The 23,459-nt window shown below is 38.8% G+C and overlaps 1 protein-coding gene across 5 annotated transcripts in view; it reads left to right on the top strand.

Moving 5' to 3' along the window:
- Positions 1 to 231: 231 nt before the first annotated feature.
- The window catches only part of SFXN1 (sideroflexin 1), a 40,759-nt gene continuing 17,531 nt past the window's right edge, over positions 232 to 23,459 (top strand). For 3 of the 5 annotated variants that reach the window (XR_006292746.1, XM_037907049.2, XM_037907050.2), the window contains exons 1-3: positions 322 to 455; positions 18,708 to 18,882; positions 19,652 to 19,822. Coding sequence is in view for 4 of the 5 variants with exons in the window: in XM_037907049.2 (XP_037762977.1) it covers positions 18,713 to 18,882; positions 19,652 to 19,822 (341 nt within the window). In the remaining variant the exon portion in view is untranslated. Of the gene's footprint in view, positions 456 to 18,707; positions 18,883 to 19,651; positions 19,823 to 23,459 lie in introns of all 5 variants that reach the window. The other 2 variants (XM_037907048.2, XM_037907047.2) reach the window with 2 other exon arrangements.

Genomic DNA, 23,459 nt, shown 5'->3' with positions numbered 1-23,459 from the left:
TTGACGGTTCGGGTCAGTGGCTCCCAGCACCCCGGCTCTACCCATTGTTCCAGCCCCGCGGGCGGGGAGCGGAGCAGGGACTGTGCTTAGCCAACCTCTCACTGGGTTTGGGGCGGCGCAGGGAACGGGGGAAGGGCAGTGCCCCCCCGGGGCTGCCAAGGGGCCTCATTACAGAACGGAGATAACAAGCTACGGCTAATACCAATGATTTCCCCCACCCACCCGGCTGCCTGCCCCGCCCAGCTTTTCCCCGCCATCCGCTCCCCCTCCCCGTTCCTGCCCCATTGCACGATCTCTCCCCCCCTCGTCTCCACCGGGGTCTGCCCCCTCCCCCGCTCGTCTCGTCTCCTCCCCTCGCCGGGCCGGGCGCCCGCCTCCCGCTCCCGCCTGCCCGGCACTGGCTGACTCTCTTCCGGCGGCGGGCTGTGCGGAGCGGCGGGCGGGCAGCGGGCGCGGTGAGTACGCGACAGCGGGAACCCCGCAAGGCTTAACGCCACCGGCCCTCCCCATCCCCGGGGCGCTGGGGCAGCCTCCCGGGGGCGGGCGGGTTAAGCTTCCTGCCGCAGCCCCCTCCACGCGCGGCGGACTGGGGGCTCCTCTGCCGGGCAGCCCCCACTGCAGCGAGCCCCTTCCCGGGCAATCGCATCCCCAAAAGACCGGTGACTGGGTGGCAGCTTCCCGGGGGGAGGGGGTTAAGTCTTTATGCAGAGTCCCTCCCCTCTAAGCAAGAGGGAGGCCTGGGGAGTCACCCCTAATGCAGCAACCTCCCTCCAGATTGGACCCCCCCCTCCAATTAATAAACAGGCATGACATTGCAGAGTGAGCGGGGGGGGGTCCGTGTTTGGCCCGTATCCTCCAGGGTTGGCTAGTAGCATGCCCACGCGCCCATGGGGACCGGTGGGTTCCTCTGTGCTGGATCTACTGCTCCTCGTCTACACCCCCCCATACACACAGGTGACTCGACTAATGCACCCGGCTTGGGGAGGGATGTATAATCAAGATGAGGGCATTAAGGAGGCGGGGGGGGGGGCACACAGATTTATACCTAGGCACAATAAAGATGCTTGGTTTCAATCCTTTCCGGAAAAGATGCATTATAATGGGGGAAAGTACCATGATGAGGGCCACCTGAGTGTCTAGATAAAGAGAAATAACCCCTGCTTCAGTTTCCTGTTGACATAGATAAGGGGAAGAAAACGCATTAACCCTCCGGAGGAGGCAAGTTTGAAGCAGTTGCCTTTGGGGATGAAATGAAGAGTTTGAAATAACTGTTCCTTGGCAAAGAAGCTCTTTGAAAAAACAGGGGAGAAATGTGTGGTGAATGCCCATGTGCGTGGTTCAGGGGCGGCAGGGATCAGAGGAGGGGTTGTAAATTGAAAGCACGCTGCCGAGCTGGCTGCTGCTGCTGCAAACCTCCAGCATCTGGAAGTGGCTTCAGTGCAGAATGATGAAATCTCCCTCCAAGTTACACACCAAAGATGGCTGCTGTATTGAGGAGTCCGTCTCAGCAGCAGGCCCTATCCATTTAACACAGACTACAGCTTTTGTTGCTAGGCTACAAACAGGACTGACTTTTTGCCTTATAAATCTATCTGGTAGTGGTGTTGTGATGGGAGGGGCTGGTGCTAGCATGTGATGTGTTTTTATTAATGCCCTTGGGAAAGTAGACATTGCAATCAAAGCTTTCTGGTTTCTATGGATATTTACCAGCAAATGCTATTTTAGGGGAGAAAAAAATCTGGCAACTCATTTGTAATTTTCTTTCTCACTGTCTTGCGCTGCTGCTGACTCCCAGTTATCATCTTTTTAAACTGGGGCTGCCAGCATAACGCAGAGAGGGAACAGCACTGCTAAATGACAGAGATAAATCTGAAATATGCTGAAAATTTGGCATCATGTAAAGATGCTCCTCTCCCCAAAATTATCCTCCCTTAAAACAATCTAGCACTAATTATACTTAAAATGAGAGGTGTTGGCCTGATGTCTCTGGAGCCTGAAGTCTTTTTATCATCAGAACAGTTACAGTAGGAGTAGTTGCAGTGTGTGCCGCCCCATCATTGCCTTGTCAGACTGCCTCAGCCTTCAGATAGAGGGGTCACCTTTTCCAGGTGGCAGGGAGTAGTTCGGTCCCCAGGGTCTTCAGGCTTGGCTACTCCACAGAAACCGTCAAAAGACACGTCATTGTGATGGGCATTTTCAGGTCTGGGGGAAGGATAATCCATATCCATTGGGGACAAGACTGAGACTACCCAAAAAGAGTACATCTACACAGTAGTTAAACACCTGTGGCTGGCCTGGGTCAGCTGACTCGGGGTCAGGCTGCAAGGATGTAAAATTGCTGTGTTGGGCTCTGGGATCCAATGAGGTAGGGAGCAGGGGTCTCAGAGCCCAGACTCCAGCCCAAGCCCAGACATCTACACAGCAATCTTTAACTCTGCAGCCCAAGCCAGAGTCAGCTGACCTGGGCCAGCCATGGCCATGCCGCAGGTCTTTAATTCTAGTTTAGACATACGCAAAAAAGGTGACCAGGGTCGGATCACTTGATGATGACCTGTTCTGTTCATTCCCTCTGGGGCACTTGGCATTGGCCACTGTCGGAAGACAGGATACTGCGCTAGATGGCCTTTGGTCTGACCCAGTAGGGCTGTTCTTATGTTCTTGAAAGGGCAGTGTGTTAATTTCAAAATTAAGCTACTGAGAATGGTTAGCAAATTTTTATAGCATTAGCATCCTTATAAATCATGCTGTGATGTTTGGCGCATCATAATAAATTATAAGGGTGTTGGCTCAAATTAATAGCTACTGCTATTCGCTTAAATGAGCTTTTGCATCACAGCAGTTTGTTTTCATGCCATCTCGCATTCTGATGGGTGAGGTTGCACAGGGCTTGAAAAATGTACCTAGCATCATAGGTGGCAGGTATAATAGGCCAGGGGAGGCTTTGCCTCCCCTAGAGCTGCCGCTGGACCCGGGTTGCAGGTTCAAGGGGGGAAATGTTTGCTTTTTATTATGCTCCATGCAGGTTCCTTCCCTGTCTCATGCAGGTCAAATACATCCCTGCTAGTCTTTCTCTGGAAGCACTCTGCTTCTCCAGTTAAAGCTGGACCTCCCACACAACCTGCCTCCTCCCCATTCAATTTATGCTGGTCAGACACACAGTGTCCTCTGCTGGAGTGGCAGGAGGACCCTTGGCTTGTCAACAAAGCCTGCTGCTATGGTGACAGGCATCTGGGGCCATTCTGTTGGACTTCATCCTGCCCAAAACCAGGGAGCATCAGGCTAAGGATCAGGGGGATGTTGGATAGAGTGAAGGAGAGAAACAGTGGGTCCCCTGTCTGCCAGCACAGCAGAGAATGCTTGTATAAGGAGGCCCTACAAAGCAGAAGAGTTGGGGGAGAGGAGGCTTTGCCACCAGTTCAGCAGAGCCCTCATCTGGGATTATTGCCCCCCCACTAGTGCCTTTGCCTAAGGTTTTGGAGGTGGCAGTCCCCATTGTACATAAACGCTGCCTCCTCAATCATTAGCAGTGTTGGAACCGTCCCGCCCACCCATCATAATAACATTAACTGTCCCCTTTGTACTCTGGTGCTAGAGACGTCCATCTGTAGAGTTTGGAAGGCATCACTGCATCAGTTTATACTTGGTTCACATTTAGAAGTTTATGTTCACAATTATACGGTCTGGAAACTTTATTTATTTTTATTTTATTCAATGAACGCTTGGATTCCGCAGAAACTGGTAACACTTGTACAGAGAAGATTTCTGCTCACCCAGGAGCTAATGAATTTGTCACTGTGATTTTAGTAACCAGTACAATTTAAAAAGTTCTAAAACCTTAAATTCTGACTGCAGCTAAATTCAGTACTTTTCATTGTAAAAAAAGTTACCAAGTGTATCACCCTTCGAAACCTCATCTAATCTGTGACTAATTGAATCACATATAGTTGCTGCTTCGTTTGTGACTCTTGCTTCAGGTTACAAAGTAGCTATAGAACATTTTATATTTAATAAAGGAAAAAGTGAACTTTGAAACATTACAGTTGAGAGTTTAATTCCTGACGACTTCTGAACGTGCAGTTTTCAGACCTGTTGCAGCTACTGTTGTTATCCTTTAAACAAAGTTTAAAGTCTTCCCACTGCTGCTGATCCCGTGGTAAAACTAACAGTAGCCTTTGTACTAAAAACTGTTGTTTAGACTTTGCTCTGGTTTGTGATTTCATTTTCAGGGGAGGACACTGTCACTTCTTACGATATTTTTAAAATTTATTCCCCATTAAGTTTGGTACAGGACACTTGAAAAAAAATTGCAGATGTTTCCATCTTATCAGAGAGTAAGTAAGAAGGGGCAAACTTGAGTGTGTTTGGTAATATTGCTTTTAGATGCCCCTTCGAATTACCCTCCTAAATACCAGTAGGGGATCAGAAAAGACAAAAACTATTAAATGAAGTTTCTGTCAAAAACTGATTTTAAAAAATTAGCCAATTAAAAAATGAGTTGAGAGTGTCCCTCAAAGAGTTCTTATCTGTTATGCACAAACATCTTTTATAATGTCTTCTAAAGTGCCATGCACACCTACCTATATATGAAGATAAGGGCCCACATCTGAGGAGTCTAATCTGAGGCCATGATTCTGCTAAGAATTGCATATGGACTACTCAGAGTGCATCAAGTTAAGCACAGGCATGGGTTGTTGTTGGGGTTTTTGTTTGTTTGTTTTTTTGTTTTGCAGGACTGTGGCATCCCTCGTCCCAACCAATGAAACTACTCACACACTTAAAATTATGTCTGTTTGTCAGTGTTTGCAAGACCTGGGCCTAAATGGAACATAATGTAGACAAAGGAGGAGGAAGAGATGCAGGAGAGAAAGTTATACATAACTTTATGCATCTGACTTCTTTCTTAACAACATCTTTAAGACTGTATTGAAGTTAGACTAAACTGACATAGGAGAGGTTTTTTTACCCAACTAACTTAATCTGGAGGCAATGTGGTCCAGTGGATAGGACATTGGACCTGACCACTGGATGACACTCTTGTAGGAGACCTAGTTTATATTTCCAATTTTGTCATTGCCTTTCTCTCTGTCCTTTGACATGCCGTCAAGCCATATAACCTCTCTGTGACTCAATTTCCCCATCTGTAAATTCAAGATAATGATTCCTTCTTTCATGAAGCATTCTGAGATCTATAAGTGAAAAGTGCTTAATAAATGTTGTTTATGATATTTTTCCTCATAATCTTGAATTCTGGATTAGAACCATCTGGATCTATATGTCTGAGTTTTATTAAAAAATAAATATACTTTGAATTCAAGTGGTGGATGTGTTGTGTTTCTGGAATCAGTGAAAAAAATTTATTGTCAAAAAGTAACAAATAAAAAAAAATGTTTATATATCCACAGCAGAAGCAACTGTTTAACTGTGTTATATAAAAATATCTTTGGGTTTTTTAATACTTTCCCATAGTGCATGTCCTTGCATTGTGACAATCACTTCAGCTTGACTGTTCAGTGTGAATTATGTTAATAGTTGACATGCCTACATAATTAATTTTGTTTTTCAGCATCTCTGCTAGTGAGCTATTTGAAAAGGAATGCTGACAATAACTGGAAGTTGAATACCTGATGAGATAATTGTGCTGCTTGTGTTTAATTTTCTCAGATCTTGAAGCCTCAGGGATGAAAATGTTGTGGCGCTATTGATTCAGTACTCTTATTAAATAGATTATTCCACTTCTGATGGTGTTTATTAAATAATGTAATCTCTGGAGGTGATAAAATAAGATGCCAAAAAAAGAGCAGTAAATGATTTGATAGCTGTTGAGCTCTGGCTTCATCAGATGGCTGTAGCTGCTGAAATCTTTTTACAAGATTCATTCATTTACTTCCCATGCATGCTCCCTTTAAAAACTTTTCATTGCATTTATCTGATTTCCTGAGTTATCTTAATTTTATGTAACCAAAATGTTCATTATTTTTCTTTTCTTACAATTTTATTAGTCGTAATATTCAGGTACAGATTTTGTATCACTAAAGACATAGTTCTGATCACAGTATAAATCAGGAGTAACTCCATTGGAGTGGAGTTAAACAAATGGAAAACTGGTGTAAGTGAAATCAGAATCAGGTCTTACATAATTTGTTATAAAATTTATTTGATCACTTCTGGTGTTGGATTTTTGTGCCTTCAGACTGGTTAAGTCTGGCATTCCTCTAGGGTAATTTAAAACTAGCTTCTGAAAATTAATGTATCTGACTAAGATAGAGCTGATTAAAATACTGTTACAAGACCGCATGAATACAAGGTATTGTACCAATTCAAAGGATCTTTGGCTGCAGGCTCATTATTTCACCAGAAAAGAGAACTATGCCTTCCAGTTAAGTAGGGCGTCTTCAATACATTTAAAAATAGCCATGATAAAAATACCTTTGTGGACAGTTCCCATTTCTTGTTTCACAGTTGAAGTATTTTTTATATATAGGAGTATCTTTAAGTATAGGGATAGTTTCCAAAGTATTTGTTAAAACACTTTGCTTGTATAGTTTAGTTTGTATGGGATTTTATGTACGTCTTCACTATTTACTAACAGTGGATGATAAGTTATGCAGAACAGGAAAGAAATACATGAACTGTTTTTTCCATTCAGACTGTTGGCATCTACCTCTCTGTTGTTAACAGATGGTCTACCAACCAGCAAAACAAAACAAAAATTGGGATTTTACAATCCCAGTAGCACCAAGGACAATACTACTATATCAAAAATATTTCTGTGAAAAGTTTGTAAATTTGGCAAGACAAGGAAATATCCTTGCTCTTTCTTTGGTGTATACCATTTTAACAGTGCTTTCCACTGTGAAATCAGAAAGCTTAGCAGCCTCTTTTTCAACTTTTAGGTGACAGCAAAGTGTGGGCTCCTTACACTATTACTCTTTATGTGTTAAGAGGACTTAGGGTTTCATTACACTCAGATAAATTTATTGTCTGAAGTATACAGAATTATCTTGAATCAATGCATTTTCACTTGATACAAACTGTCTTCTTTGCTCCTTGGATTGTATCCATCACATTACTGGATGATACGATGTATTTTAGATTTTTCATACTTGCTTTTATTTTCTCAAGATTTGTGCATCTGCCAAATATACCATATACAGAAAAAAATCCAGAGGAGGAAGAAAACTTTGTTTTCTTAGGCAGCTGCTAATTAAGTTCCCCATCTTTCACTGAACTCCATGTGGACTGACAGTTGTGCCCACACAGAGCTCCAAGCAGGATTGGGGCTAAAAATGGTGAACATAATTGTCATTGGTTTTCATTGTTCATGAATCATTTAACATTTTGAAATGTTTTACCTGTAGTAATGAAAAATATGGTGTTACAATAATTTTTAAAAGATAAGTAATGAACATTCTCTGCCATGACATTTATCATTCTTTCCTTGGTGCATTAAGTTAATGTGACAGGGTGAATAAAAATCGATATTTTTTTTTGAAAAAATCATAAAGATCAGATTTTTTTATTAAATCAGATTATTTTAATTTGTTAAATTATTTTTTCTTTTTAAAAATAAACCTCTTTAAAATATGCTAAGGCCTAATATTATTATTATTTCTTAAACATTTTAAATAAAAAATAAATATGCTGAATCCATGAGCATCTATCAAAAACTTTGAGTTCAAGGCTTCTTTTCTATGTAAAGAAAGAATCAGGGGGGGAAACATTTAACTTTTGAGGTCAAGCTTTATGAATATGGCACAATAGACAGTAGAGTTTGATCTTGTGCTGGTGGGTACAAGACTCTGATGTCATCACAGGGGCCCAGCCTCTGATTCCAGGAAACACCATCAGGTATCTCATTAGGATCATCCACTGAGCCAACCTGGGTGGTCTCATACTCCTGTTTTTTGGCTTCGCCCTAATGGAGCTCTGCTTTGACTCAGTTCTCAAATTATGAATATTTATAACCCCACCCAGCATGGAAACTTACTCTCCAGCACATGGAAAAAAACTGACGGTTATGTATCCAAAATATTTAAGGTTAGTTTGTTTAATCAAAATAATCTTATATGCTGTTTTGTGTGTTTAATTAAATTCCAGTTACCATCCTAATGCAGCTTGACGCAAATCATGATCAAAATGTTAATTAACTAGTAAATAGGCAATATATCATTTGCCATTTTCTAACATACTAAAAATGTATTTATTAATAAGAATCTGAAAATATTAAACTATATAATTGCTTAAATAAATGTATATAGTTATAGTGTACCCTCCTAGGTAGCAAAAAGATGGGCCAAATCTAGTGTAAAGGTTGTGTTTAGCTGTAAATCAATATATTTTAATGGTCTTATCAACCAATGAGAGTGCATCTTTCTTTAGAAAATAAGTTTAATCCACTTTTCCATTTCCAGTTGATGATTTATCGAGGCTTTCCACTTGGTGATTAAAATCGCAATTTCAATAGCCTTGATTTAAATCATTCCATCCAATGAAACAATGTTGTTGGCCCTCTTCATCTCATTTAATTTGTAGTCATTTGAACATTCATCCTCAAGGAAAATGTAAACACTTGTTTTTGATAGAGATGGCTAATTCCCATATGAAGGAATGCCAGTCCTTTCAACACCTGCTAGATTTAACAGTGCATCCTCTCCATCCTGTCTTGCAGTTGAAGCTGCCATTATCTTTTTCTGCTTTCTACCTACTCCCATATTTCAGATTATCCATATCATTTTCCATTCTGTAAAGACTGATAATTTAAATATCACAGTCTTTTGCTGCTGAAAACTTGCTGAACTGATGCACTTCACATTTTAATAGTTAAAACGACAAAACACACAGCTGCAAACCCATTAGTTGTGGGCCATTGTTATTTCTTATGGATGGTGATTAAATTTAAGGAGCTAATACGTTAATTAATGAAGATGTTGTTTTAAAGTAACCACCAAGAGTATGAGCCTGTAACTACCAAGAGTATGATCCCGCCATTGAAGTCGTGATGAAAATTGTGTGTAGAGAGGTTATGCAGGAAAGTGTAGGAGAGAAACACAAAAAGGGAAATAGGAGACCATGAGGCTATTAGAAATCTGAGTTCATAGATTTTGTGTAGAATTGGTTGAAAACCCGGTTAAAAATGCCCTGGGAATTTTTTTAAATTGTAAAAATGTTAAAATTTCATCAAAATGTTTCAATTGTTGAAATATATCAGCAGCTCCATAAGTGATTGAAAACTTGCATTTTTGTGAAAAAATACTTTTCATTAAAAAAATCAGATTTTTAATAAAAGACGTAGTGGAAAACTTGAAATGATTGAAACAGTCAGTTTCTACCAACTCTAGTTATGTAAAATGGTCAAAATCACACGTCTGTTTGTGGGTGCAAAAGTGTCTGAGTGTAATTTACACAGAGAGGGTCCTACTTTTACAGACACATTACACCCCTTGTTAATTTCTTTTACAACTATGGATCTTCCCCTCCTTGTGTAAATTACAGCAATTCAGGCTTACTTATTCTCACTTATCAGTCAGTAACTTACAGTTCACCTCTGAATTTGGCCTATGGAATTTGGCAGGATGGAAGCTGACTTAAAATTTTACATGCTCCACACCTCTCAAGGAAATTCTAGATATTTTCCCGTCACTTTAGTGCTGGTTTTATGATCAGAAGAAACACTAATATTTAAATGAATGCATAACTTTACAATGTTAGCATTACTTTGATGATTAAACCAGCATTCATGCAGCAGAAGATTTTGTGTACAGTCCCTGGCACTGTGTGAACCTTATGTAAATGTCAAAACCTTTGTAAAACAAAATGACACTTTGAAATGAATACAGCTTCTCTTTGTAGACCTCTTTCTTAAATATAGGAAAGATTATATAGCACTGTGGAAGAATTCATCACATTAAGTGTTAGAGATTAAAAATGAGCTATTTGCAACAGTGAATCAAAGCAAAAGTTCATTACCGTAAATATATGGAACGGGTCATATTGGCTTCTTTCAATTTACTGTACATCACAAGCTAACAAAATCTGAAAATTGTACTAAACTGTTAGTCAATGAACAGATAATTAATTGTGTTTCATATTAATGTAGGTTTACATTTTTATTTATTATTTGAATGCTGGTAATATTGTTGATGCTATATAGAATTTAGAGGAAGGTACAGCACATGCCCCAGGAAGCTTGGAAAGAGTACAATTCAGATACACAACATGCTGGGTCTCAACATTTGGAAGTAGCAGGATTTATTCTTTTCCCCCCTCTCTTTTTCTAAGCAGCATTTTATTCTTAGTAAAATGTATCTGCCCCTACTGTATAATGATTTGGCCAGACAGGTTTCTCACATGTGATCAAACATTACCTACGTGGATCTTGTAGAATCACCTGCATCAGTATCAATAGTCTACCTACTAAAATTCCTAAAATAAAGTACCAGTTTATGCTTAATTGATACATCTCCCAGAGATCAAATTGATACCTAATGATATCAGTGGCACTGAGTCTTGCTTAATTACTTTTGGTCCTCTTGAAAATTGCTTGGAAGTTTCAGCTAACACTTAATGTGTGCGCCCTTTTTGAGTAAGGCAGGACCAAGAGAGCATAAGATGCTTTGATGCACTCTGTGGGCTGACTCAGTTTATTTCCACATGCTAATTAACAATCTATAAAGCACATTAGATGACAAGTGGGAATTCTTTTTCTTCCTTCCCTCCCTCCCCCAACTGGATAATTTATGAGAATTTATTTACTACACTATCATAGAACAGTGGTTCCCAAACTTGTTCCACCGCTTGTGCAGGGAAAGCCCCTGGTAGGCCGGGCCGGTTTCTTTAACTGCCGCGTCCACAGGTTCGGCCGATCGCAGCTCCCAGTGGCCACGGTTCGCTGTTCCAGGCCAATGGGAGCTGCTGGAAGCGGCGGCCAGTACGTCCCTCGGCCTGCGCCACTTCCAGAAGCTCCCATTGGCCTGGAGTAGCGAACCGTGGCCACTTGGAGCCGCGATCGGCCGAACCTGCGGACGCGGCAGGTAAAGAAACCGGCCCAGCCCACCAGGGGCTTTCCCTGCACAAGCGGTGGAATAAGTTTGGGAATCACTGTCATAGAGTATGTAAGTAACTGCTGTAGCAGAGATGGTTAAAGATTAGTATTCAGACATTCTGGGTTCTGTTCTTGGCTCGGACTTGCCTTGTAGCCATGAGCAAGTTATTACTGCTTTGCCTCAGTGTCCTTATCTTTAAAATGGGGGAAAAGATACCTCACAGAGGTGTTGAGAAACCTGATAAGTGTTGTTAAAGGTCTTTTGAGAACCTTGCTGAAAGTCACTGTATAAAAATAAAGTACTATGAGATTTTACTGGCCTATTAGCAGTTACTTAGTTATCATGAAGAGTACCTTCAGCATTTCAAAGTACCTTTATAAATAGCCTGTCATTGTGCCAGCTTGTTTCTTTTGAAGTTCATGAATTAGAAAGGTGTTTCGCTTTTTGATGAAGGAAGGTTGCCAACTCTCTATAAAAAAAAATGCAAATAGACAGTGCTGTCTCCTAACTAAGATTCCCTTTCAATATAATAATAGAAGTAGAGTCCCCAACCTCCCACCCCCATATTGAATTGGTTTTATTATCCTTCTAGTATCCTGGGGGACTTTGAGCTTCTCTTGTGTAAGCTGATTGTGGAACTTTGAAATATGAGAGATAATGTAAGTTATCTGTATATTTAACATGTACTGAAACTATATTTACAGTACGTTTGGCCAACAGTGTTAGTGCTCTTTGAGTCCCCTGGTTTATGGTTACTTATTTTAGTAAATATACAGTAGTTTTGAATATATTTACGGTACTTGGAAAAATCCCCACTTTCCTGGATCTCTCTCCGAGAAGGAAAAAGTGAAGTTCGTGATGGAACGAAGTTATGACAGAAAGGAAGAAAGAGGTAGTAAGTAGAGCTGGTACAATAATAAGTGACATATTTTTAAAAGTTCACTGGTAATTATTGAATAATTCGGTTTACATATACTCCTATGCAGTATTAGGCTGACTCCTTAATTGGTCAAAGGATATTTAGTGAATATATCATTTGATGACTACTTGTGAAATTCATTGAATAATTATATACAACAAATTTTGTTTTCTGTTATTCAGCTAGGTAATAAAACTGTATTAAATAGAAAGTTGATTATTATGAGTACAATATTGAATTGCAACAACAATCAGCACATAAAGGTGCCATTTAAATTGCAAGGCTCTGGCCTGAAAAGGAGTGGTGGCACTAGTACTTTTAACCTTGGCAAGAAGATGTAGTTCTTGGGCTAATAGGTGTTGGGCATCAACTGCAGTAGATAAACCTTTTTTATCTGGGGACCAATAGTGAATTCTGCTGCAAGTGAGCAACTCCCAGTTAGGTCAGTGGGAACTCTTCATGTGCCCTAATCATTACTCGAAACTGTTTGTCTTTATTTCATCTTTATTTTTTCTGGTTTCACAAGTTTGTGTTCTATTTCACATTTAGGTCATGTGGTTTTTTTCAAGTCCTATCTGTTGGAAAGACCTTGGCACACTTTGCTTTGACAAGGCCAGCATTCAGAATAGCTCATTTGACTTTATTGCCAAATAATCCAACCTCTTAATCCAATGCAATTGTCAAAATAAAAGATGTGAGAACATGAACTGCTTTGTGAGTCTTTGAAATGACCTGTGACAGCATAGGCTTCTGTTTATTGAGACAGTAACAACGTTCCTAAAACAGCATTGCACAAGCAGTGCATCACAGACCTCCTGTAGTAAAATAGCCAGGCTAATAACACTTGTCGAGAGAAACATTTAGATGCTTAAATGATCTTAACACATTAAGAGTATAAACCAGGAAAACAGGCTTAAAACATCAGACAGTAGTGTTCACTGGCTGCAATATGCACTCATGATTTGTGCTTTTTGTTTTTGTTTAGTCAGATGTTTGCAGCCTTTGAGTGAATATCTCTTTATACTGCTAACCTCTGCACCGCCAGGACAAAAAAGTGTCAATTTATTTATACAATTTACTGTTTTTCTGTTTCCAGAATAAATTAGGGGACTAGAAACAAAAATCCATGTGGTTCCTGACAAGGAGAAATATGTATGCATACTGTAAACTTTGTTTATGAGTTTTTAGCAGGATAGCAATCAGGTATTGACCGATGTTTAAGTAAGTAATAGGATTTGTTGTCTAGCACAGTAGAATGTTTGTTAAAGGATAATCTTGGAACTGGCTGAAAACAGAAATCTTTTTAACGTAATGGCTTTGTTATTTCAATCTTCTATGTTTGACAGTATAGACTAAATGTAAAAATATTATATCATGACAGGAGATGATTTGTTTTTATTTAGATTGAAAACACTATAAACTCAAACCTTTTTTTCTTCTAAAGAATGGTTGTTTAACTGAAAGAAATAGTGTATAATTATCAGGGACATGCATAAAGGAATAGTATCAAGGTAAGTGGGAACAAAATATGACTTCATCAAGGTCATTAACAAGTTTTATTTAACAGTGTTGGTCCTTGTATGGATCATTGGGTCATTCCACTGTTAACCATTTACTGTGCTGGAAGGTGACTCCTAATCTGTTACCTGTCTTTCAACCAGTTTCTTTCTAATCCATGACAGAACTTTGCTTCCGTTGACTACTTAGTTTCCTTCAAAACCTCTTCTGAGGGACTTTGTCTATTCTGTTCTGGAAAGCCAAATGAATTGTATTTGCCAATTCTTCTTTTTCCACTATTAAATTTCATGTATAACACAGCTGCTCTGTATACTTGGTAAGATTAGTTGGAGCCATTTTGCCTTCACGTGTGTGCCAACAGTCATTGATTTTGGTAGGAGGGGGGCAGAATCTCAGTGACAGGTCTTGTGGGGATTAACAGTTAAGAAAACTATGGTGTCTTTCATAATATGTGAAATGTAGTAAGCTATGCATGGTGTGTGACCACTAGGCCTTCATTGTAATTTAAACAATAAATAATTATAAAAGCATCCAAAAGGTTCTAGATGCTGTGTAGACATAAAGGAAGACAAAGCCCTTTCCCTGAATATCTTATAGTTTAAAAAATCTTTTCTGACATAAGTGCATGGAGAGGGAATATCTTTGTTACAGCCATCAATTCTCAGTATTAACTTTGTTTACAAAATAAATTTGTAGTCCCCATGACATATGTTACAAAAAGATTTAGGGGCCTACACCCCAGATTTAGGTATTACTGTGATGCACAAAACCCCCACTTGGCTGCTGCCTAACTCTTTGGGTGCCTAGGCTCAGTCGTTGCCTACATTTTCACTGTAAAAGTTACGTAGGCACACAAGTTTCTGCCTCTGGGCATGCACCTAGCTGCCTTAGTGAGGCACCTGGAGGAGAGGTGGGAGACACCTTTTCAAATATCTTCTCAGGCAGAGGGGGGAAATTGAATCAGGGTGAGTACTCTGACCATTGGGTAAAGATTATAAGGAAAGGTATCTCCCTTTGGCTAGCTTAGGTCACTTCCGACCTAGAGTGCTGGGGCTTTTGTGGATCCCACCTATGTTTCCTCATCTATTGTATAGGGAGTCTAGGGGCCTAACCCAGGGTTTGTAGATTCCAGTGATTTTCTAGATGCCTAAAAGTCCCTTTGTGGATCCGGGCCTGACTTTCGCAAATGGTTAATTTCTTGATTCCAAGGACTCTGAGGTTTTTTAGCCAATAGCATCAGTAGTCTAAATCGGCTTCCTAATCTCCAGTATGAATATGGATGGCATTTTATATCTCTCACAACCTTTTGCTGTTTTTAGCTCCTTAGGATAGGAAGAAGACCAAGAAATTTCTATCTGTAGATAACTTAATTGCTTTTCCAAAGACTTCCAAAGTGCTCTTGAGGTGGAAAAAAGGACTTTGAGTAACCGTTCATGTCTGTGGGATGTGTTAACCTCTCCACCTTTCATGAATGGACTAGTTCTGTTTTGGTGTAAAATTCATATGTTGAAGATGTTTTTAGAAGTTGTGTAATAAAGTGCTTCTTTTTATACTTTTTTCTCTACACATCTAATTTTGATCAAATAGTCACATGCAATTCGAACAGCTTTCATAATTTGTGCCTGATCTTTATCCATTAGCGATCAAGCATCAACTAAGTAAAAAAAGAAGCTATGTTAAGATGAAAATACTCATCAGAATTTGTTCTCATAGAACTATCCAGGTTCAGTGACACGACAACCCAAGTTTAATTGCTGAACTCCAGTGTATTCACTAATTTTCTCACAAACAGTATTTGACTTGTCTTTGATCAGAATATGAAAGAATGCCGTGTGGAAGGTGTGACATACTCTACTACAGTGTAGACTAATGAGCAGCTGTGCCACCCTTGCTCTGCAATCTTGAATGCCTTATGATGCCTTGCTGAAGCAGTTCCAACCTGGGCTGCTCACAAACAGCCTTCCAGCATGCAAGTCACTTCCTGAGTGTTTGTGTGTAACTGCAGCCTGCCAGCCACACTTGGGTTACACTCTGGCTCTCACTAGCCTTTGCTGTAATGCAGAGTGACCCCAACACACTCCCGGTCTTAAATTTCCCCCCAGAAATGTATGTCCTGTACTGCTCAGCTCTCTCCTGGATAATACAAGTTTAAATGAAATCCGTTATTTCTTTAATGGAAATAATATGCACGCAACTCACCCATCCCAAATGGAGTTTTCCAAACACTTCAGTTTAAACAGTCTGGATTAGATATAACAATTAAACCAGTTTATTAACTACAAAGAGAAGGATTTTAAGTGAGTACAAGTTATGAGACATAAAAGTCAGAAATGGTTGCAAGAGTAATAAAGGTAAAACACAACTGATGCCTAACTTAACAAACTATGTTAAATTCAAAGCAAAATTTTCTCACCACATGCTTTCAGCCATCTTACTGACCAGACTTCTTAGGTCAGGACCTCTTCTCCCAGAATACAACTAATGCTTCCTTTGGTGCTTCAGGTGCTTTGAATGCAATGGACAGGGAGAGCAAGAGGGGTGCCATGGAGTGTTTGTCCCTCCTTTTTATGATGCCAGTCCCCCGCTTGAAAAAACATTTCCAGCTGGGTACCCTCGAGACAAAAAGTCCAGGGGGAAGGATGTTCCCTGCTGCTTTTTTCTCGCCTGTTTGAGCTTTCTTTGTTTCCCTTCCTGCTTGATGACTCTGTTTACTGTGTAAATGCAAATTAAGCATTTTTGAGACAGACCTATTTGCCAACCTCAGTTTGGAATACGTGTTAATAATGCCATACAGTGGAATCTTATAACTTCACATACAATGTTGCCACACATATTTGATCAGGTCAATATTCACCAGCAAATTATGAGTTTTCAAATGATACCTTACAAGACATGCCTTGTACAACAATTATTACAGTAGTGTGTAGGCATGTGAATATAGGGGTACATTCTGTCACAGGGGGATCACTTTTTTCCTATGCTTTATGTCTCATACAGTACAAAATATAAAACACACTAGGTTATTACTCTGCCAAGATCTGTATAGAAAAGGCTTGTCTTTTAAAATATATTTGGGCTAAGTTTCAGTGTTGCACCATATCAGGGATAATTTGAAGATCAGTGTTTAAAATATGCTATTTTAAAAGTTATTTTTATTGACCTATCTAGTTTGTTTTAAATTCTGCTTTAACATTAGAATATTTCTAACTGACCTAGATCTGATTTTTTTTAAAGATTTTGTCCTAATACCAAACTTCTCCATTTCTCACGTTATGATGACAGAGGGGGAAGACTGATATAAATTACTGTACGGACAAAACTTTGGAAATTCCTTTTTATCAATTCTCTAGCTATATAAATCCTTTTAAAACTTATCCATATCTGGTTATGTTTATGGCTCTTGAGTGACCCTTAAAAAGGTGTTTGTAGATCAGGCTATGAAAATATTCATACAAATAACAAGGCCCTATCATGAACTTTAATGGTGTGTCTTCTCTTTAATGGGATTTTGCAATATAGATTTATATTTACTGTATCTGTACAAGTTAATGTTGAATAATTATTGAATCAAAATCACACTATATAATTAATTTTCATCTGATAGAATCCTGAAGCTCAAGTTAGATAACAATGAACCCAACAGGGATGCAAATATCTTTAAGTTTGGCATTTTAACAATTAAAAGTCTTAACTTTTGGAACTTCACCTCGACTATTAACTAGATCTTAATGGTAGCATACTGGTACACAGTGTATTGGTTTCTCCTGACAACAGTGCAAATATCATTCTCACAAAACATTTTTCCTTTTCTTAAGTCTAAATAACTTTGGTGGTTTGTTTTGGGTTTTTTATTTGTTTCAGAACATTGAACAGGTTGTAGAAATCCACTTTTAACAATGCTATAGTTGATACAGCCTGTATTATACTAGGAACTGCCTTCTTTCATGAGGATGCTAAAATTGTTTTACAGTCACAAAACTTTTAATTTTCTGGGCCCTAACCCCTATAGACATGGACATGCTCCATTCCCAGTGACATCAGTGGGAGCTGAGCATGTGCTCTTGCTGGTATGATCTTTTGTCTGCTTTTGATATAGTGTCTCTACAGTGAAACTGTCATTCTCTCAAGGTCTTGTGTTTGATCACATAGTGGATTGTATGTGTTTGCTTTTCTCTTCTTTTTCACTGAAGTCTGTAAGTCTGTGGTTGTTTTCAATACTAGACAGAATATCGTACAGTTTAAAAATTCATGTTTAGAAATGCATTGAAAAAACATTATTTTTATGGTCCCATATAAGCCCTTAAGAAACAGTGGTTTGTCTTTAACATCACTTCTCAGTCAGATGTATAAATTTGTTTATTAACCCCAACCAATCATTATTCATTAGCATTTTCCATATACTTATTTAGTGATTAGACAGAATGAATGGTTGAGCAGATGATATTTGGTCTTGGTGTGGAAGCAACTATTATTACTGCAAACTATGAATAAGTTACCCTGTTCTACTGAGGTGGCAGAACACTGCTAGGTCTGTGAGGTTAACTGGCAGAGGTGCTCTTCCCGGCCTTTATGCCTAGGAAAACTGGCACACCTTCTTCGTATTATGGATTGCTGGGTAACACTTTTTAAAATAAAGGATAATCTACAGTAAAAGATATTGTATTGTGTGTTCTAACTTTAATTTTGTTTTGCTGTGCCAGAATTTTTTTACAGGCTTTCTCACAAAATACAGTGGTAGAAGAATAGTTCAACTCACTTAAAGCATGTCTTCTCAAAACATTTAATTTTTAATTCGCTTTAAGTCCCCTTATTCCAGTCTGGTGGAGTGTCGCGAGAATACATAATTAATTCAAGTAAAGCAAATACGGAACTAGTATTTTGCATTATCCATTATTTTGTGAGGCTATTATCAGTAAAATTCTGCTCTTCAGTTACTTATCTTCTGAGAACCATTCTTTTACTGTGCAGCTATTTAAGAGAAGGAATGTAGAAATATATATGTATGTTCAGATCAACTTGCACTTGTTCCTCGTGTGACTGACAGCTTTGTTGTTTGTGGAAAGCATATGGGATAAATGCATTGCATTCAAAGTATGTACTTGCTCATTTAGGATTTTTAATGGAATTTTAGAGTGTTTGGCACCTGGCAAGATTACACCCTTAGAGGTTCTTGATACATTATGTATTACAAGAATTATCAAACTGAAATCTTTTTTCTTTGCACATAGAGTTCATGAAAATGTCAGCAGATATACCATTAAACATTAATATCAAGGAACCCCGTTGGGATCAAAGCACTTTTGTTGGAAGAGCCAATCATTTCTTTACTGTAACAGATCCCAGGAATATTTTATTACCTAATGAACAACTAGAAAATGCAAGAAAAATTGTGCATGATTACAGGTATGATAGTTGGATGTATTTGGCCATCAGTAATAATGACAGTTTTTTCTTAGACCTTAAGTGATTGTGGTTTGCTAAGTGTCACTCATATCAATAGGTGATTATATCCATCTAATGAAGTATTTAAAACATTTTCAAAGCAATATCGCTTCCTCTAGGTATTCTATTGTATCTTCTTGTAATGCCAAGTATATGTGATATTTATGTTTCTGGAGTTATGAATTAGCATCTAGAGTTATGAATCAACAAACGACATGGTCTGAGAGCCCATGCTAAGAAAGCACTCTGGTCTATGGATGAGCTGTCTGATTCCAATAAATAGTTGGTATGGCAGCAATACTGAGAGCTAACTTTGACTACTTGTTCTATTATTTGAGATAAATAGCTTCTCAGATACCTGAAGGTAAATTTTCAGACTTGGGCATGGGTTTTTGTCTGTGTGATTATTAGTGACTTTAATGGAAGTTATATAGCTGAAATCTCTACATTGTTTTGAACAGGTAGAAGTTTGTTATGGCCAGTATCAGATAAGGTACCTAACCAATGCAGGGAATTTTGATTCTTTCTTCAGCAAGCTATGTAAAGGCAAGTCTACCAAATGCACTTGTCCGTGGGATTCTTAACATGCAGTACAATAGAAGCTAAAGTACAATACTCACTTCTATCTTTTTAAATTTATTCTGTTGATCCAAAAGTCCTTTGGTACCATATTTGTTTGTTTTTACTAATTGCTATATTTTATAACCACATTTTTTTATTTGTTTCCAAGACAAGGCATTGTGGCTCCTGGGTTGACAGAAGATGAACTATGGAGAGCAAAATATGTGTATGATTCAGCTTTTCACCCGGACACTGGTGAAAAGATGGTTTTGATTGGCCGAATGTCAGCTCAGGTGCCAATGAACATGACTATCACAGGTTGTATGATGACCTTTTATAGGTAAGTGATGCCAATATAACACAAACATTGTCAGTAAATTAAGTAGGTAATATTTAATGTAGTTAGCTCATCCGAACATTTTAAAAGATGTTTTATAAATACTTTTTTAATATAAAATTTTGCCTCCTTTTCTCTTCTGTCCTTGCATCCCTTTTACCTGCATTTATTGCTAATTTCCTGTAGAAGTAGCTGTGAGGTGAGCCTTTTATCCTCCTCCTAATAATTCACCAAATATCCTGCTTTTCCTCATTTAACTGAGGAAGTTGAATGTTCCAAAATCCCATCCATATAGGAGATTTATCTGGAGAACTAAGAGGAGGAGATTGTCTGAGAATTCTCACTGTAGAGATCTGGCATGTAGGATGCTCTCTGCAAAGTAAGTGTTAAACATCCTTCAGTCTATCAATCGTCCAGTCCCATGTCCCTTTTATTACCTCTCTTTTCCTCAAAAGCACCTGAATTACCCTTACTCCAAACCTTCACAAATTCAGTGGAGTCTACTTTCAAAGGCCAGTCTTAGTAACTTCTATGAGCAGTCTTTGCACTAGAATTTTATTTTAGTTTATTTATTTATTTCTGAAATAATATTATTTTTCTTAGAAGAACCAGTGGAGGAGTTAGAAGCAATAACATTATTGTATTTGATTCAGGGATTCTAAAATTATCCTCACTTTATCTTATGTCCTCAAGAAAAGGCAAGAGCCGTTTTGCAAGATATCCTAGTTCTGTGTAAAAGGATCTTAGCCACCAAGCCCCAGCTAGGAATGTCAGAGAAATCCATCAGTGCTGCTGTTGATCACTGACACTTCTGTCTCTTGACAGGCTTATGTGTTGGTTCCTTATATTAAAATTCAAAGACATGAAATTTGCGAAGAAGTCACTAACCATTAACATGCTCACAATATTAGCAGCCTGTTACAGCATATGAAGAAGCAGATGGCACAGAATCTATAAATAGGATAGTCCAGAAAGTGTCATACATCCCGCTTCCACAAAGTAGTTGTCTAGAAAAAAAAATAGGTAACTTTGTTCATATGCAGGTTCCATTATATTCTTACCTACAGAACTAATAACCATGAACACTGCTTTATGCCTTTTCCTAATTCCCATCTTTCTTCATATCCTTACGAGACACTGTCCGATTCAAAACTAGGTTGTATCAATAGTTATTTACTAATCCAGAAGACACTGGTCTCATTGGGCCAGATCCTAGACAGTGCAAAGAGATCAGAAATCTTTCTTAAACAATCAGCTGGAGATTGTTCTTGCAGAAGGGAAATCCTTGGATGATGTAAAGCAGGTATAGCCACTTCTACGGCACCCACTCCTTCCCTGTTCCCAGCACAGAAGGCAGGAGGAGGTGTGTCAGGGAAAGAAGAGGCATGGTTGGAGTGTCTTGCACTCCAGGGGTCTTGGGCCATTGGTCTTGAAACAGCTTTTAGGGCACTGTTGCAGTTGGTATAGGATGGAACAGCTCTGAGGTTGCTCCAACTTACACCGGGGCTGAATCAGCCCCATCCATATTTTCCCCTTCTTTTCTTGGGTCCCCTGTTCTAAGCACAACTAGTTAGTCCTGAGGATCTAGACCGTTGTCTTTTGCAGACTTTTCCTTCAGAATAGAAAGGAACCACTGGAATATACATGAGAATGGAAGGAGAGCCTATGTGTTTGTTCAAAAATACCATTTAGGTATTGTTAGTCTGTCTACCTCTCCTGGTGATACGCTGGCTGAAGTGGCTGTTTTGGGCACAGTATCTCCTTGTCGTCATTAAATCCAGGTGCAATGCTTCCTGTCACTGAATAACAGAGAGCAGAGCATATGCATTCAACATGCTGAGATCTAAACAGGATGAGATAGAAAAGAAAAGGAGATAAGGTAGGTAGGTAAAAGGACACACATGCACATGAGAAAGGAAAGAGAAGTGACAGAGATGGAGAAAATCTAGCTATTGGTTCAAGGTTGCTTTGAGATCTGAATCAGGTGTTAGAAAGCAGCAGGAATAATGAGGCATATTTGAATTGCTTGAAATTGAGATTTCTGATTTAACATTTTTTTGAAAAAAAAAAAATAAGATCCAAGAAAGATCTTTAGATTTGGGATTAAAAATCTTCAGTAAATATAGTTTCTTTATTCTAGCATCTCTACGTTGTCTCCCTGTCCATTCAATCGGTATAAATGACTTGCTGTGTCAGTACTTCCCAACAGCTTGCCATCAGTCTTTGCTCTGGGACCCTATTAATAGCCATACTGACCACCAATGCAAGGTTTCCTTTCTGTCCTTATTTCCATGCCCGAGCAAATAAATAAATTTACGCTTTCATGCTCCACTGAAAGGAATCACTGTGGACAAAAACTAGTCCTCAATAATAGCAATTCCCTTTGATAGCCCGACCTTTCTGATCTAAATTTGAAAGCAGCAAATTACCTACGGTTTAATCCTGCAAGGTGTTGTGTTCTGGCCCCAAAATATTTTTGAGGGTGTAAGTTGTCCCACGTAAGCAAATGAGATGTGCATAAGTGTTCTATTGGATTGAGGACAAGAGTATTCGTCAGCTAGCAAGATTGAGCCCCTGCAAGGATAATAAAAAGAATCTATCAGTCAAAAAACCCCAAACCAATGAAAACAAATATTATTGGTGCAGTCTATATTAAGAATCGGAAAAGATTTGCTGATCTCTGTGTCCTTTGTCGCTGCTAATGGCTTGTCTTCTAGAGCTTTTCCACTGAGCAACCTGGTACTCATAATATTTAGTCATCTGAAAAAGGCCCCACAAGTGCAATTGATTTGAATTTAATAGGAAGAATGTTCTAATCTATATTCTTTGTTCACATTAATGGGATGTTTTCCATCTCAGAATTCACAGTGGAACAGTTACCCCCCTCCTCCACACAGGCATTTTTAAAGCACCCATCTTGATAATATTATAGCAGTCATATCAGATTTTCAGACAGTAGCTTTGGAACTTGAGCATGATCTTTAGCTTTCTTGCTACCCCAACAGCTAAAGTGTTTAAATACTTTCAAGGTAGGATTTCTGTCTTGAGGCACCACCTTACTAGCATTCACACAATTTAGAAGAGGTCTCAGAGAACTTTTTTTTTCAAATGGTTCTGTCATTGAGCCTATATTGAAACAGATTTTACATTCATTCCTGTACAACATCAATATTTATTGTTAGTTGAGGCAAAAATGTTTGCTTATGCTTTGAGCTAATAATGAAAAAATCACCCATTGACTCCTGAACTCAAACAAATGTTTCAGTTTCATAGGACATGTTAAAAATTATGTCACAGTAGCAGACTGAAGAACATTTTGGAGTAAGTGGATTTAAAAGGCAGGAGTGTGTGTGTGTGTGTGCGTACAAGAAATAACCAGGTCTGTAAATGTAGTCTATATATAAGATGGAAATATGTTCGTATATTTTTGTTCAAATTTTAGAAGTGAAGCTTTTGCCATAATGTCTCACTTGTTGCAATTCACCTCCCATCTTGAGTGAATAATTAAGGTTGTGCTTTATTATACTGCCTGCTGCTATGGTTTTTAGTTGTGTTTCTATGTTTGTTTTTAAAAGTATTCTGTAAGAAACTAGTTTCTGATTGGCTGAAGTACTTCAGAATAACTTCGCTCAGATAAATA

Source organism: Chelonia mydas, chromosome 8 (assembly GCF_015237465.2).
Source record: "Chelonia mydas isolate rCheMyd1 chromosome 8, rCheMyd1.pri.v2, whole genome shotgun sequence".
In the NCBI taxonomy this organism is placed as follows: domain Eukaryota; kingdom Metazoa; phylum Chordata; order Testudines; family Cheloniidae; genus Chelonia; species Chelonia mydas.
This window is presented reverse-complemented; position numbering and strand designations above follow the sequence as displayed.